The sequence below is a fragment of the Puntigrus tetrazona genome, chromosome 20, assembly GCF_018831695.1.
Source record: "Puntigrus tetrazona isolate hp1 chromosome 20, ASM1883169v1, whole genome shotgun sequence".
NCBI lineage: Eukaryota > Metazoa > Chordata > Actinopteri > Cypriniformes > Cyprinidae > Puntigrus > Puntigrus tetrazona.
Window position 1 is genome coordinate 22281787 of NC_056718.1, and position 17506 is coordinate 22299292.

The window sequence follows — 17506 nt, forward strand, 5'->3', positions numbered from 1 at the left end:
TGAATATAAATATATTCATGTAAATGCATGTAAATATTTTCACAATATGCAGTATGTGTGTGTCTTGATATATACATAATAATAATATCATTATGTATAATTTTTTCCCCCGCAAATTAGATGCTTCTTATTGATTTATTTATTCATTCTATATTCAGCGAAGCTCTGTTCTGTTCTATGTTGCTGTAGTATTTCCTGATTTTTTGTCTTGTAGCTTAGGCGGTGCAGGGTTACCGTGTGCATGCTGGCCTGATCTACAGAGAGCTAGTTCACTGCCTAGCCGTACAGGAAGCGGGTAACCATGGTGATATTTACCTCAGCTCCATGCTTGGCTGCGGCGCTCTCAGATAAGGTCCTGTTGGAATCGTTTCTGGCCAATCTGGCTCCTGACGGAGTTCGCCGCGTCCCCTGGACCTCATTTGTGCACCTGTATGAGGAAAATCATAGTGATTACATTCTTCAAATGGCCGAGGAGTGATTGACCCGTTATAAGTGCCATACAGTCGGGCGACCTGCTCATGCATTAAAAATGACATTTAAGAGATTACATTGTAGAAGTTGTAGTCTTTGTAATGTGCTGCAGTGAATATGTTTAATGGAGGAAACTCCTGAGTGATGTGACACCATTAGCCTGATAAAAAATGATTTGTATGGAGTTCATTTTTATCTCAGAGCATCTTTGCTTGCATTTGACTTCACTTAGAATGAATTGACCTATCACTGAAGTCCGTACCCTTTGGGCTGTACTGCCAACTCAGACAGGCTTTTCAGACCTTCCTATAGCAATGCACAGAATATTATTTTTTTTAAGTTTAGTTTTGTCAATTATTGTAGTTTATTATATATATATATATATATATATATATATATATATATATATATATATATATATATATATATATATATATATATATATATATATATATATATATATATATATATGTATATATATATATATATATATATATATATATATATATGTATATATATATATATATATATATATATATATATATATATATGTATATATATATATATATATATATATATATATATATATATATATATATGTGTGTAAAAAAACAGATGTGTATTACAATTATTTAGAAATTATTTTAAATTATTTAAACGTATTATATATATATATATATATATATATATATATATATATATATATATATTGTTTTCAAGAAACTCATATCTTAAAAGTATTTGGATATTGTATAAATAAGCATTTAATTACATTTCATTTCATTTAAATGATTATTTGACCCTTCACTAAACTCTGCTTACTTATTTTATTGTATTACGATTTATTTTGACATTCACCACACATTTAAAAAATGCAATTTAATTTATTTTTATGTGTCATTGTTTATTATACAATTATTTATAATTTTCTGTTTTATATATTAGTATTTTAGGGGTAAATTATGCGCTCTATCGACTGATACATACCGACACAATGTTTATTATTAATATCCAAGCGTTCCAGCGCCTTTTGGTTGGTGACAAGTGAATAAGGGCTTTTTGCAGCGAACTGTTTAGCGAGTTGGATCTGCGCTGTTTGTCTTGCATCACGAGCGTGTTGTGTGCTCGCCGTGTCCTTCACTCCCCACGGACCAGAAAGACAGTCCTCCCTGTAACTAGACGCTCGCTGCAGAAAAAATCCCAGGCCGCAGCCGACTACAAACGGTAAACTTCTTTGTGCTGAAGAGCACGAGCGCATTTATTTATTTATTCATTTATTTTTGGCTGCTCAGGACACACACACACACACACACACACACTATCCCAGGCTGTTTTCTGTTGAGTCAGGGAAGCCATCTGCCACACAGCGATAATGGCCCGCCAGGGACGCGCGGCCTGGTATAACCAGAGATGAATTAAAATGCCAGAAAATAGCGAATGCCTGGCTCCGCTCGAGTCCTAGCACGTTTTACAGTGTCTGTCATCAGCCGCCCCCACCGATGTCAGCAGATGCCCGTAAAAAGTCCGAAATGTGCATTTTATGCGTTTCTCACCAGGGCCGCGGGAAAATTTGATATGCAATATTGTGTTTTGATACAATCGCGCTTATAAAAAGCCGAGCCGGGTGAGGAAGATTTAACATTTGGCGACAGCTGGGTGTAGGAAATGCATAGGATTATTACAGCGGAAAATACCACGTCATAAATGATGCATTTTTACGAGGATTAGAAAACACTCGGGAGATGAACGGGGCAAAAAAAAAAATGGAAAGAGAGCGAGAGGCGGCGAAGAATTATTAGGTTTTATAACGCGTCGAGAAGCGCGTCGGGTTCGGGAAACGAGGTAACCGTTGGTCAGCGTGAGGCATAAATCAATCCTGAGAGAACAACAGCTTTGTTTAGTCTCCAGCAATTTATGCCTTCAGTTGTTCATGCAAAGTTGTGAACTAGGACAAAGTTGAGGTAGGTGGGCTTCGAAAGTCTGGAGGGACAGAGAGTCTGATGTGTTCTTTTTTATCTCCCTGGATCTCTCCATTGGGATTTTTTGAAGAGAAGCAGACTTTGTTTGGGTATAGCTTAGGGTCAGTGTGTCTCTGCTGCTTCTGTTAATTAGGTTTAAATTCGGGGTTTAAAGATGCCATACTGTATTTCAGAAAAATGTGTCTTATATATTTACAGCCATTTTATTTTATTTTATTTTATTTTGTTTTGTTATTTTATTAAAATAATTTATGTAATTAAATTAAATTAAATTAAATTAAAAACAGTGGTAGTTGGTAAATTAGGTCCTATTTATTTATTTATGTATTAATTTATTAATTCATTCTTAAATATTTGTTTATATCACCCTTGTTATTGATTTCATACAAACTGATGAATAATTTTTTTTTTCTGCTAAATTAGGTCCTTATTATTCATTAATTAATTTATTTATTCATTCATCTAAGTATTTATGCATCCTTATATTTGTTTATATCAACCGTGATATTTATTTCATAAAAACTGATTAATTTATTTATTGTTTTCCGGTAAATTAGGTCCTAATTATTCATTCATTCATTCCTTTATTCATTCATCTAAGTATTTATGCATCCTTATATTTTCTTATATCAACCGTGATATTTATTTCATAAAAAACGATGAATTTATAATTTTTTTCCTGGTCCTATTTAGGTCCCATTCATTCATTTATCCATTCATTCCTTTATTCTTTCACCTAAGTATTTTAGCATTATAATATTAGTTCATATCAACCATGATATCGATTTCATACAGACTAAAGAAAGTTTTTTTTTTTTTTTTTTCAAACCTTGGGACATTGGGAATTTTTTTGATATATACAGTATTTTTTTTCCCATTTATATACTTTTATATTTTTCATTCAAATAATCCGTTACAGTATTTTAATATCATTTCCAGTTTCCAGTTCCAAAATTAAAAATGTATTTTATTTAAAGCTATTTTTTCTAATTTGTTTAAGTGCATCTTCACAGATTTTACGAATTGGTTACGGCTCGGTTATTTTAATACCTCAAATGAAACCGAATGTAAACGGCAGCTGTATCATTTGATCCGAAACCGATTTTAAATGGCTACAGTTCAGTAGTTTTACTTCTTGCGTTGTCCCAGAACCCAAGAATGGGTACGGTCTTGAAACGTATCGATCAAGCCGGAGAGGTTTTCCGCGGCAGCACTTAAACGTAAAGCAGACGCGGGCCGGGTCCGCGGCACTTACCCTCTGCATGCGCACGCTCCGGTCATGATGAGATGTTTCGTTTGTTGATGATGTCAACGTGCAGCGTAACCCCACAACAAATTGGCTTTGGGCCCGAGGTGACAGAGATGCATGATGGGTAAATTGATGAAGTAAAGCGCGGGTCAGGGGGGATAATGGAAGAGAGGAAAACTCGGCGGCCGGAGCAGAGGGTTGATGACGAGGTCTTTTCCATTAACTCAGGGGTTTTGAGAGCGACGCAGGGTTAACTCGTCTCTCTGGAGCTCTCCTCATACATCTGGCCGGATCGCTCCGCCTGCCTCTTTGACACCGCATCTCAACTCAATAAAAGTTGAGCAAAGAAAAGCGAGTGAAGCAAAGTCTCTAAACTTCCTCCGCTATTAATCTTAACTCCAGTTGGAATGTCATGGAATGTTATTTTTTCCCGAGTAGCTTCATTCTTCTAGAAAACGACCGATTAATTTGGAGTAAATGTCAGACCTTGGTATTTCATTATTTTAATTTATTTTATAATTAGCTTTAAACTGTCGTTTTAGTTTAGCTCATATGTATTTTATTTTAACAATTGGCTGTTGGAAGTTAATTGTGGATTGCTTGAAATTGACAGCTTTATTTGGAGTAAATTTGCATAACTGTTTTATTCTATTTTATGAATTGGCCGTTAACCCTTTAAGACCGAGAGCGTTTTTTGGGGCGCCTATTTTTAAGTCTAGTTTATTTAAATTCTTAATGTTCCTGTTTTGTTTTGTTTTTTCTTACGGATTTCCAGAATTTTAAGAAAAACGCAAGCAATAATTGTGTGCTCAAACAGAAACTACGGACGTTTGGATTTTTTTTTCTTTAGAAAGTTGCATCTGGGCGTGTCTTCATATAACATTCCCCCGAGCAAGTTACAGCCATTTAGTTTAATATCGTTATAGCCGCTTTTCAATTAAAAATGAGTCTATTTAGTTTACTAACAATGTAGTCGAAAAGCATTTAGGGAGAAAGAAGATAATAACAAAAATCTACAAAATAGTAGAAAAATCTAAGTAAAAAGACTTTTTCAGAGAAATATATTTTTATTCTGTTAATTGTTAGAAAATTACAACTTAATTTGGAGTAAATTTGCATCAATTTAAATATTTTTTTATTTAAATTAAATGCCTAATTTGAAGTACATGTACTTCCTATTTTTTATTATTTTATTTTATCAAAATATTTTTCTTCTACTACTATTATTACTACCAACAACAATAATAATAATAATAATTATTATTATTATTGTTGTTGTTGTTGTTATGTTGATTTTGTATTAGTATTAGTATTTTATTAGTGTTAAGTTTTATTAGTATTTTCTTAAATATGAATACATATTTAGCAATCATGTTATTTTATTTCATATGTATTTTATTTTATTAATTGGATGTTTGAAGTTAATTATAAATTCCTATAAAATGACAGATTAATATGATGTAAATTTGCATCACTTTTCATTGCATTATTTTCGTTTATAATATTATATAATTTTTACATTTTATTTTTGAATAGGCTATTTTTAGTCAAAACAATGTAGTCGAAAAACATTTAGGAGAAAGATCATTTTTGGAGAAATATATTTTTATTCTGTTAATTGTTAGAAAATGACCACTTAATTTGGAGTAAATTTGCATCACTTTAAATATTTTTTTTATTTAAATTAAATGCTTAATTTGAAGTACATGTACTTACTATTTTTTATTATTTTATCAAAATAACAAAATCCGACACATGTTGTGAACTGTATTTAGACATGTCCTAAATATTGTTATCGGGGTTGGAAAAATGACAAATACATCAAATAAATGTAAAGTAAGTTGACTTATCAAATATTCAATTAGACCTCCTGAAGTTGATCCAAATATAAAAATACTCAGCAAATATGCTGTTTGATGAAGCCCTTTAATCTTTCTAATATTTTTGGCCTGGGTTTAAATCTCATTTTACGATACACTGTAAATGGAGAAATTTTAATGAAGGCATTTAGCGACTGTCTCCGCGACACTTCTAGTTTTCTTGCTCTTATGCTAAATAATTAATCACCAATCCTAGTCTGACATGAGTACTTCTAAGAACTGGAGAAATACTGATTATAAGAGCCAGACTCCTTCACAATGTGTAATTAGAGCCTCATAATTTCAGCCAAGCAGAAAAAACGCAGAGCAAATCGCAAAAAGCGGAAAAAAAGCGGAAACCTGACATAAACACACACACTAGTATCATTTACATATTTTAATTACAGTTATTCAAATTTATATTAGGGTGGAATTTTTTTTTTTTTTTTTTATCGTGAATAGAAGCAAATAAGAATCTGGAATTGGTATGAAGTAAAATTGAATTTGTAGCAACATAAAATGACCCATTAAATCCAGGGTTTATGAAGCCAAGTAATTGGCTCTACTTTTCCTAATTTATTTAGCATTTTCTCTGTTTTAAGGTGGTCTTTGCTTCTCACGGTCGGTGAGATTGACCAGCTGCTGTTGATAGACGCTGTTTTGAGTCATGAAGCCTGATCCGAGTTGCATGTATTGTTGTCTTCACAGGCGGCGGGTCTTTCTCCCGGAGAGACGCAGACTCCGAGTCTCCTGTTGGCTCCTGGAGTGAGATGGGGCCAGACCCCCATCAACCAGTCCACCCCGTGGGAGACCGACGAGCCCCCCGCCAAGCAGCACAGAGAGAGCGACGGCGCAGGTACGTCAGCACTGGACAACGTTTGCCTCGGAGGAGTTGCTCTCCTTGTTGTGTTCCTCGTCTGAAAGTGAAAGCTTTGGATGAAAACTGCAGCTATGCTACGCATAAATGATTTCAGAAATTCTTCTTCTTTTTTTTTTTTTTTAGAAAAGATCAGAACTTAATTTGTAAACTTTTTGTGTTGTTTTAAAATGTCAAAAGTTTTCTATTTATTCCTGTGATGCAAAGATTACTTTTCTGCATCATTACTTCAGTGTCACATTATGCTTACACATTATACATATTATTATTATTATTATTGAAAACTTTTTTACAATAATATATTAAGTAAAAATATTTTTCTTCTTCTTCTACTACTATTACTACTACTAACAACAACAACAAAAATTATTATTATTATTATTTATTTTGTATTCGTATTAGTATTTTATTAGTATGTTAAGTTTTATTAGTATTTTCTTAAATATGAATACATATTTAGCAATAATTTTATGTTATTTCATATGTATTTTATTTTATTAATTGGATGTTTGAAGTTAATTATAAATTCCTACAAATGACAGATTAATATGATATAAGTTTGCATCACTTAATGCATTATTTTGATTTATAATATTATTATTAATTAATTTTTTTATTTTATTTTGAATAGGCTATCTATGGTTAATTATAATATTTAATTTTAGTTAATAATTTAACAAATAAGTAAATCTAGGGCGCATCTATTATTTTATCACATTATTTTCTTATTTATATGTTGTGCATTTTATATGCATAATAATATATTTTTTTGCTAACACTTTATTTTACAGTTACACCTATTTGTTGCTTATTAGCATGCATATTATTCGATTATTGGCCATTTATTAGTAATAATTAAGCACATATTAATGCCTTATTCTACACCCCTAATCCTACCCAATACCTAAACCTAACAACTACCTTAAAAGTATATTATAAATAAGAAGCAATTGAACAATGTATGGAGGGAAAAGTCATACCCATTTTTTTTTATTGCTGATTTTCTACATTCATTATTAAAAGCGACTTTTATTACAAATGAAGCACCTCACACTTGTGGATTGTTCAAATGCTTGCGCTAGAGGTGTGTCTTCGTACGGAATGTAGCGGCTTCTTGACCAATCAGCATCCAGAACTAGCTCTGTTCTCATATTCGTGAAATCACCATATTGACACGAACCTAGTTAAGGCGTTTCCCTGCTCAAATGAGCTTGCACGAGGTCGTTTGTGTTGGCTTTTTAGACGTTGCTTTGAAATTGATCACGCCGCAGCATCAAACACATGAAATCGAGGCAGTAATGAGGGGCCGACCAAAGTAATGCGCGTTACACGGACGTTTCCTCGCATCAACGATCTGTTAATAAAGACGGACTGGCCTTAGCCTCTCCTGAGTGATTATACGTGGGAAATCAGACATCGCTCTCGAAGAGGACAGTTGCATGTGTTTCGCACGGGCTTCTCTCAAGCCCCCCGGGGCCTCCACGGGGGCCCCCTGCTGAGGCGTTTAAGCAGGAGCCGAAGTCTCGCAGAGGGAGGGATTGTTAGCATTGTGTTGCGCTCTACAGGGTCCCGCTTCCGGCACCTTCCCCCGAATCACAAAGTGAGATGTCACTCAACTTCCCCTCGTTCGGTGTAACACGACATATCTGGAGCCCCGGCTCCGCGTCCCATTAGCTCAGAGACATAGCTACCTAACGACTCATCCTGACGGTTAGCAGCAAAACTTCTCCCGAACTTTCACAAAGGCTCGGGTCTCTCGCACGACGTCGATTTGCACTTTAATTTAAATTCATCACACACAAAAAAGAGAGAGACCCTTGTTATAATTAGCGGTTGATTTAACTTGAGAAAAAAGACTTTTCCTAAAGGACAAAGCGCTCTTATGAAACAACTATTTTATCCCTGTGCGCATTGTAATTATATGAGCAATCAACGCTAGGATCCATACTGCTAATTTCATTAGCTTTTCAGTGTCGAAGCCTGGGCTATAATTGAGTTTCATTCTTATTTATTTATTTCTTTAATAATCTAATGATAGATTTTTCGTCAAAAGACTTGATTGCAGTGCACAAATCTGCAGAAAGCGCTTAAATGCTCTGGGAATTACGTTTTTTGGTTAATAGCACTTTTGTGTCTAATAGACTAGGAAATATTGGACTTTCTTTTGTTAGCGTGTCCGTGGCGGTTGAAATTGAGTGCAGCTATCCTTTAGTTTGTTCTGAATTATGCACGCACCTCATTCAGGCTGCGGTGAATCTATTCCCGCTAGTATATTTCCGTCTCTTCAGACTATAGTGCGGTGAAGGCCAATGTCATGATTAATGTTTTTTAATCTTTTCCCCGCCCGGTGCATTTTGTGTTATGGACCATCATTGTTGAGGAGCTATTTTTGCCGCAGAGGAGGAAGGGCGCAGGGCCGTGAGAGCACATATACATGAGATAAATCTGCCGTGTTGCATCGTGTTTGGCAATCTGGTTTTCACCCTGTGCCCTCACGCTCAAAAAAACCTAATCTGAGGCTTGAAAGGATAGATAAGAGTCAAAATTTGAATCACCTTAATCACCCGTGGAACACAAAAGTCTGTTTTTTAACCGTACAATGAAAGGGCCCCAGCCGTATTGTGTTTTGCTGGAGATTTCGGAGCTGCGAAGATATCAGACATACAAGGATACGATCATAACCCCGAAAAGCTTTGGCAGTGCAAATAAAACAATGCAAATATTACAAACTATAACATTGAAAAGTGTGTAAATCACTTCCCTGAGCCCACTGAACCCCCTGTGGCACGCGATGGGTTTGAATAAATGGGGAGGAGACAATGTGATTGGATGTGATTGGTTCATGTGGTAAATACGGCCTTTTTTTGTTTGTGCGTGTTGTAAGGCGTTAATGGGAATACTGCTTTAGAAGAAAGAGAGTAAAGAAGTCACTCACTTGCATGTAACCACTGTGTTAGGTTAAGACGAGACTTGAAATGGGAGTTTTTAGTGAAGTAATCTCTGTCTGTGATCGATATTTACCAAGCTTTGATTACTATTGATCTTACAAAATGTAAAAGCTGTTTAAAAGTAACTATTAAAAAGAATAGTTGGAACACTAATTCACTAAATAATTGTTAATGCTTTGATTGTTTTGGAATAAATGTCAAATTCCTAAAAACACTAACTTGATGAGAATATGGATTACATTGTTAATGTTAAATATAAAAATTTTTCTTTTTTTCCTGATCGAGAAAATGTGACTAGGAAACAAATTCACATTTGAGGGACTTCGGCACCTCATTTCACCATGGTGTGTACATACAGTGAGTTATTTTTAGCAGTTTGTAACCGACAAAGACCTCTACATCTCATAAAATTCCTCCACCGTACACATGGAGACTTTTCTGCAAGGAGACGGTGGTTCTGACACGTGTACCAATCTGTAATAAGCGGCAAACTGTAGCTTCTACGATAAGAACTAAGCTAAGGGTCAGATTTTGTGACATCACATCCTGTTTTTGGTTGATTTAGACGTCTTTCATCTGTGTTGTGTTCATAGATCATCAAACCACGGCAGAGTCTTTTGAAACGAAGCAAGCCTGCCTAAATGCCCAAAAGCATTCATTTTTACTTCAACTGTTCGTTTAACATCAAGCTGATAATGTCACTGAGGGCGATGCATTACTCAAATATCTGTTTTTAGCACGAGATGACACTGCTAATTATTTATAAATTAACCGTATTCTCTGTAATACACTGAAAATAAACTTTCTCTGTCATACTTAAATATGGGAGAGGAAAGAGGCTTTGAGTTATTGTTCTAATCCAAAATTAGCACTAAATACCTCAAAATATAAATATTATAATAGTATATATATATATATATATATATATATATATATATATATATATATATATACAGTATATATATTATAATAATTTTACATAAATGCATTGGAAAAAAAATACTTGGAAACAGTTTTCACATAGAAATTTACACATTTGAGTTCTCGAACATTGTATAGCAAGACATACAACTCCACTGAATTTCCATCCAGAATGTAAAGGTAAATCACAAGGGTTTGCGGTAAGGGTTTGAGGTAAACATCCATTGACCAATGAGAATTTCGAACAGGTCCAGATTTCCAGAAATCCAATTGGCTGTATTCCCACTTGATTTCAGACTGACCAGACTCTTTCCACGAACTCAAAACGGATTTTACACTTTCATATAAATCAAACGCCCCGTCAGAGGAGGTTTCTCTAGTGTGTAAGCACCCGTAGGATCTGCTATCATAACTCTGTCTTTAAAATTATAGCAATAGTGTGGACATGAATATAAACAGTGAGAAGACGTTTTTTGCCTTTTCCGTACGCTCATGTGTTGTAACCTTGGTGCATTACTGCATCGGAGAATGACTCTGATGTGACCCTCAAAAGATGAATAATGCATGAAGAAATAAATATTTTCCAGTGGATGCCCTTGTCACAGCGGAAAATAGAGTTGTTATGAGTAAATCCCACCTCTAGAACCAAACCCTAGTTCTGTGTTGACTCAAACATCTACAGCACTAGGTCACTGCTGGAAAATGAGAATAGTCAAACCTCCATGTGCCTCTGAAGAATTTACACCACGTTAGGAGACCACCTAACTAGATATTACTTCAACTGTTCACTCTTCTTAAAAAAATATTGCATTTTTTGATGCTGTTTAGATGTCAGTGTGTGCTCATAGCTTCTACTGTACTTCTGAATAGCAGAAGTAATAAATAGCAGATCTTGGTTCACTACTGAGAGTTTACCTATGAATTATTAAAAAAACATGGTTTGTGATAATGGATTAACATCAACGATATGTCAAAATTGACCCTAGTTATTTTATTAATGCACTACTGTTCAAAGGTTAGGGTTATGAATTATTTTATGCTCACCAAGGTTGCATTTATTGGATTACAAATACAGGGGAGAAAATTTTTTTTTTTTGTTTGAGTATTATTACAATTTAAAATACTGTATTCTGTTGCATTACTTTAATGCTGTCAAATGCATCCAAGTGAAAGGTTTTTGTTTACATACTATATGTGTGTATATATATATATATATATATATATATATATATATATATATATATATATATATATATATATATATATATATATAATATATATATATATATATATATACACTGATTTATTTAATAAGTAGATATAGATATATTCTCAAATTTATTCATGCATGTGTTTGTATTCATATATTCATAATAAATATACACAGTGGACACACATATATTATATATGTAAATATATAAACAAAACATATGTAAAAAAAACCTCTTTTATTTATATATGTGATTAATCGTTTGACAGCTCTTTTTAAAATGTAGTTTATTCCTGTGTTGCAAAGCGGCATTTTCAGCATCATTATTCCAGTCTTCAGTGTCACATTATCCATCAGAAATAATTGTAATATGCTAATACGCTCAAGAAATGGTTTATTAATATCAATGCTTATTTTGTTGCGAAACCGTTCAGGTTCAAAAGAACAGCTCTTATTCGAAAGAGATCTATTTTGTGACATTATAAGTATTCTTACTGACACTTTTTATCAATTTAACTTGCCCTTGCTAAATTAAAGACAAAATTTACTTTTTAAAAAGTGACCCAAAACTTTCGAATGGTAGTGTGTAATGTTCAGGTGTTTTTGGGAACGGTTAATCAGAACGTGTTATTCTTTAAGCATCGCAAGTTACCGGCAGCCAAATGTCTATTGCACATTTTGTTTTGTTTGTTTCTCATCCTGTTTCACTTGAAAATTGTCTCATTACTAGAGGTAATATCAGCAGCAATTCACATAGACTTTAAATGAAGCTCCTCCAAATAACATCTAGAAGTTTCTTCTTTGGTGATTTAACAAGCACCTTTTTAAACCCAAGGTGCTTCTCAGTTTCCCCCAGATGAAGTGTAAGGTTGAATGTAATGCGGGTTGTCCTTGACTCAGTTTTTTCGTGTTGTCAGGGCCCCCGTGGGTGCCTCCGGTGGTGGCGGCCAGTCAGCCCAGCCTACTGGCCCATTCGTACGGGATGCCTCAGCCACCCGTCTACAGCCAAGGAGTCTCCGTCCAGTCTCCCGTCATCGGAGTGACCCCGGCCATCCAGACCCCCGTCCCGCCGCACCATCCGCTCATGACCGCCCACTTCCAGCTCCCTCCCCTCTCCTCCCAGCCACCCGGCAGCCTGGTCCTCAACCTCCAGAACCATTCACCCTACGCCACCAGCCAGCCGCCGATCACCCCGTCGCCCCTGACGACGGCCGGCCAGGTAGTTCACCCCGCCCCTCAGAGCGTGGTGGGAAACGGTCACATGACGCACCCGCTCATGCAGCCGCCCGCTTTGCCTTCTGCCGCGCTGCCGCTAACGAACGGCCAGGCGACGACTCAGCCGGCCTCGGCCAATCAGGAAAGTCCGAACGGGCTTCAGATGCTCCGTACGGTCGGGATGGGGAAGTACGAGTTCACGGACCCGAGTCATCCGAAAGGTAAGCTTTTCCCCTTCGCTCGTGCGTTTTTGAGACTAACGAAGGATGCCTTGATATATCTTTTCCAAGGAAACTGACCACAAACGTGTCATTGGGACCATGTTAAAACCCACCGGGCGGTGTAAATGCATCTCCAAGGTCGCCGATTCAGTTCTGAAACAACTGTCACATTGCCTCGCAAACATTTACGCTGGTTCCTGAGAGTCTCCTGCTGTGAATTCAAGGCTGTAAATCGTTGTTTGTACAAGATAACCTTGGACGAGACTGTCAGTCCAGAAACAGATGTTGCGTACTCCCTGAGCAATTTTCACATTTAATGAAGCTTTTAATCTAGGTTTAGATTGGCTTTCTAAGCTCATTTGATTTTTTTTATGAGCTCTATAAAATGAGTGCAATTTACTTTCCACATCGATGCAACTTGCAATTGTCTCTTAAGATGCAAAAGAGCCAATTACATTAGACTTGCATGCGTTTTTGAGATGTAACTGTTTAAAGCAGTGGCATTGAAGCAGGTTTGGCTCTTTTGTGGTGAAAGCTAAAGTAGACTAATGTGCCTTGTGAAATAACCCAAATGGTTTATTTGTCTATAAGTCTTATTCGTATGTTTATGTTTATAGCTTTATGCTTATTTTTTCACTCATTTGCTACAGTTTTGTTATGCGTTGCAGTGGACTGAACAGTGGCATACTCTCCTGCTCAGTTTAGGGTCAGTACGATTAAAATTATATAGTAAAACGGCAATACTGTGAAATTTTATTGTAATTATATAATATATGTTAAATCATAATTTATTCCTGTGATGCAAAGCTGAATTTTCGGCATAGTTATCAATCTAATATGCTGATTTGCTGCTCAAACAAACGTGCATTGTTATTAATAGCCTCAAAATGTGAAACGTTTCATGTTTGGGGAAATGCTGATGCATTTCTTTTAGGGTTCTTTGATGAATTGATGAGGAGCAGCGAGAACATACATTTTTGTAGCATTATAATTGTCATTGATTTAATGGATCCTTGCTTAATAAAAGTATTGCTGACCCCAAACCTTGAACGGCAGACTGTGACTTTGGTGGTTATCTCTTTCCCAGCTCAATAAATTCCCTTCACTTTCTTAATTAGCTTAAAAACGCTCCGGTTCTCTTGACTTTGATGGTTGGCTGATTTATTCACTCACACGTTTCACCTTGTTGACCAAATTAGCACATCGGCGCACTTCAGATCTAAGATCTGGTTGACAGAGAACTTGGGTTCCCTGGCGTTTTTAGCTCGGTTTCCTGCTGCTACATCCCTTTAAAGAAGCGCAAGATCCTTCATGGGTCAGCACACACCACAGCAGCGTGAAGACTGTGGCCTTCTCTCTTAATACAGCTGCGTTGCGCTTAAGTGCAGTGGACAAGGTTAGCAGCAGCGTGAGAGCGCTCGGTCTGCGCTAACATGGGTCTTCTTTGTGCTCATGGATGTTTTTAGAGATTGAACATGTTCCTGTCAAATAATGCTGAGCGTAGATTGCTCTCTCAGAACATCCCGATGTTTCTTACAGGGCCATTTGACTTGATTTGGGTTTGTTTGGCTGTTGTCCGGTTGGGACACTGTCTCAGCTTCAGTGCGTTCATTGACCATCTTTGTGCATATTACATTCGAAATGGCAATAGCTAGAAGAAAATCAGCAATGCGATTGACTAGTTTTACAAAGTTTTTTAAAGTGAGACGGTGCACATCTGAAAATTCAGGCTAGTGGAATTAAATCTTCCAAAAAGATATTTCTTGCTTTGTTTTTTAAAGTTTCTGTAAAATAACCTGTACTTAATGCTTTTAGAAAGAAATTCCACTCGTTTCGGTATTACTATTTTACATATCAGCACTGTGCAGCGTTTTGAATCATTTATATTTCTTTGATAATTTTTTTTTTATCATTTTATTTCGCTATTACTTTTTATATGTATTTTTTTTCTTGCTTAATTTCTTTATTTATTATAAACCCACTTTTACACAGCAGGTAAAATGCTCTGGCTACAGTAGCTGGCAAAAATAACACTTGTTTTATACATGCACACACATTATAAAAATTATGAATGCTATCATTCATAGTGTTTGTTGGTAGGTTTATTTATGTATTAATGTTATGAATACTTAGGGCACTAGAAATCTGTTTTTGAAAGATTTAGTTTGCGAAAATGCACCGCTTTAGTGTTTTTCTCTATTGACTTAGATTAACCTTTTGTGCGAAGCACTTTGCATTTAGTTGAATATAAGCTTATGTGCAGAAGGCGCTCAGTGATATTAAAGGAAGAGCGGTGCTGTTATATCCATTGACAAATGAGCGATGCTACATTTGATCATTAGTTCACATCCATTTAATCTATGGCACAAAAATAAAATCCACATTAAAGTCTGGCAGGGAAGGACTCATTAGTGTAAAATGCAATATGCACTTCTATCTTCTATTTATGTGACTTTTTCATAAGAGCTGATTTTCTCTAGGTCATACAGCATTTCTCATTTCATCTGAAAGGTGATCAGATGTGTCTGGCCGTGAATCTGTTTCTGCTTCTTTTTGGATTGAAAGCTCAGAATTTGCCATTGTGCTTTAACGATCGGTTGGAATCTTTAACATATTCTTCTTCAAAAGTGATGAAACTTCAAGAAGTCGGGAAATTCAAGGCTGCCCAGGGGTTGTTTCGGAGCCATTGAGCTGATTTATATTGTTCCCAGTGTCTTATCAGCATAAAAATACAGCTTTGAGATTGCAGTGGGGGTGTAAAGTCTTTGCCAGTGACATGTGGTGTTTAAGGCCGACAGCTGTTTTCGGGAGAGATGCCAGTGGCGCTGCTCTGTCACACTCAGAAGGGTAGACACGCTTCAGAAATATATTGTTTCTCAATGAGCTGTTGCCTAAAAACACTATATTTCGCAACAGAACAAGACAGATTGAAGACTGAGCCCATATTTTTAGACTTACGAGACGTTGGCCCCGATTGGCACCAGAAACGACCTGAATATCTCATCTGATCAAGGAGAGCCGGTTCCTTGGTGCCAACGTGTTGGCTGCGGCTTTCTCAAACACTTGAGACGGGAAGCTCTGTAAAATTCAGTAGGCTGCAGAGGGGTTTTAAGGGAGGGATGTTTGCCGACGACAGAATTCAGGAGGAAAAGGATTATGTTGTATCGCGGGCGCATACAGTACAGATCTGACTCACTTGTTGGTTCGAAATGGACGATTCATCATCGTGTTGCGTTGTGAAATCATGCACTTATGTGTATTCGGTGTGTTTGGGTAGTCGGGGGGTGTCTGAATTAACCTAGTTTGGAGTAATTTATGCAATTAGTCATATTTTTTGGAGACGATATAATAAACAAAACTCGCTCTTGTGTTTAAAATAGTTAAATGGAGCATAAAAAGTTGAAATCGAACAGTCTGTTGTTGAGAGCAATGGCATTTTAAAAAAGTAGGAATTTAAGTAACATTTTGGTAATATAATAATAAAATAAAAAATAATTTAGTAATCCTCATCTATCAAACATATTAATATATTTAGTGTTTTTATATAGTAGTATTTATTTTTGACTATTACTTGCAACTGTGTAAGATAATAATATGAAATTTTATGTTTATGTACAGTACTTGATTCAGTCATATAATATGAATATATGGAACAATCTATTTATTAGCTTTTAAATATGTATCATGTTATGAAATTATATATAATATGTTTTAATGTTATAATGCTAAATAACTAAATAATAAAATAAAAATAAAAGAAAATAATAATTTTTATATATATATATATATATATATATATATATATATATATATATATATATATATATATATATATATATATATAGCATTATAACATTAAAACATATGTAAGCATATATACAAATATTACTTTAAGATGCAATATTGCTAAAATAAAATATACAATGATTTGTTTTTATTTTATAATTTTGAAATCTTTCATATATTTATCTTTAACTTAAATATTTGAATATGCTGTACAGTTTGTATCATTCATTAATAAATGTTTTAATGATTTGTAAATATATATATTAATATATAATATATATATATTATATATATATATATATATAAAATATATATTAAATATATAATAATACATTATTTTAAATGAATATTTTTATATACTTAATATGAATACTTGATTGAACCAAACTGTATTTTTTTAAACATGGTATGTGTTTTCTATTACTGATGTTAACCTCACTGCTGGAGTTGGTTTCTGGAGTTTGTAGTACGTTTGTCTGAATCACAGTCGGAAAGCTCATCCAGCATTCCCAGCAATGCCATTTTCCACATCCAAGTGACACTAGTACAGCAACTTTGATCTGTTTGCTTGGAAATGACAGTCGTGTTATCCAGCGCAGTTCAGACTCCCCGTGAGTCCCGTCTCGGGGAATGAGTCGAGACAAGCTACTGGGCCGTTGACACGGAGGCAAACACAGGCTCTTTGCAGGATTCCTTGTCTCATTAAGACAGAGCGGCCTCGGGCCATGCGTCATACGCCCTGCTCCCAGAGCCACACGTGGAGAAACGAA

At 35.3% G+C, this 17506-nt stretch overlaps 1 protein-coding gene across 1 annotated transcript in view; it reads left to right on the forward strand.

The window, feature by feature from the left end:
* Positions 1-3860: 3860 nt before the first annotated feature.
* LOC122325512 (kelch-like protein 29) overlaps positions 3861-17506 on the forward strand; it is a 108788-nt gene continuing 95142 nt past the window's right edge. Inside the window, exons 1-3 of the mRNA XM_043220549.1 lie at positions 3861-3908; positions 6267-6414; positions 12432-12950. Coding sequence (XP_043076484.1) covers positions 3861-3908; positions 6267-6414; positions 12432-12950 — 715 coding nt within the window. The remainder of the gene's footprint in view (positions 3909-6266; positions 6415-12431; positions 12951-17506) is intronic.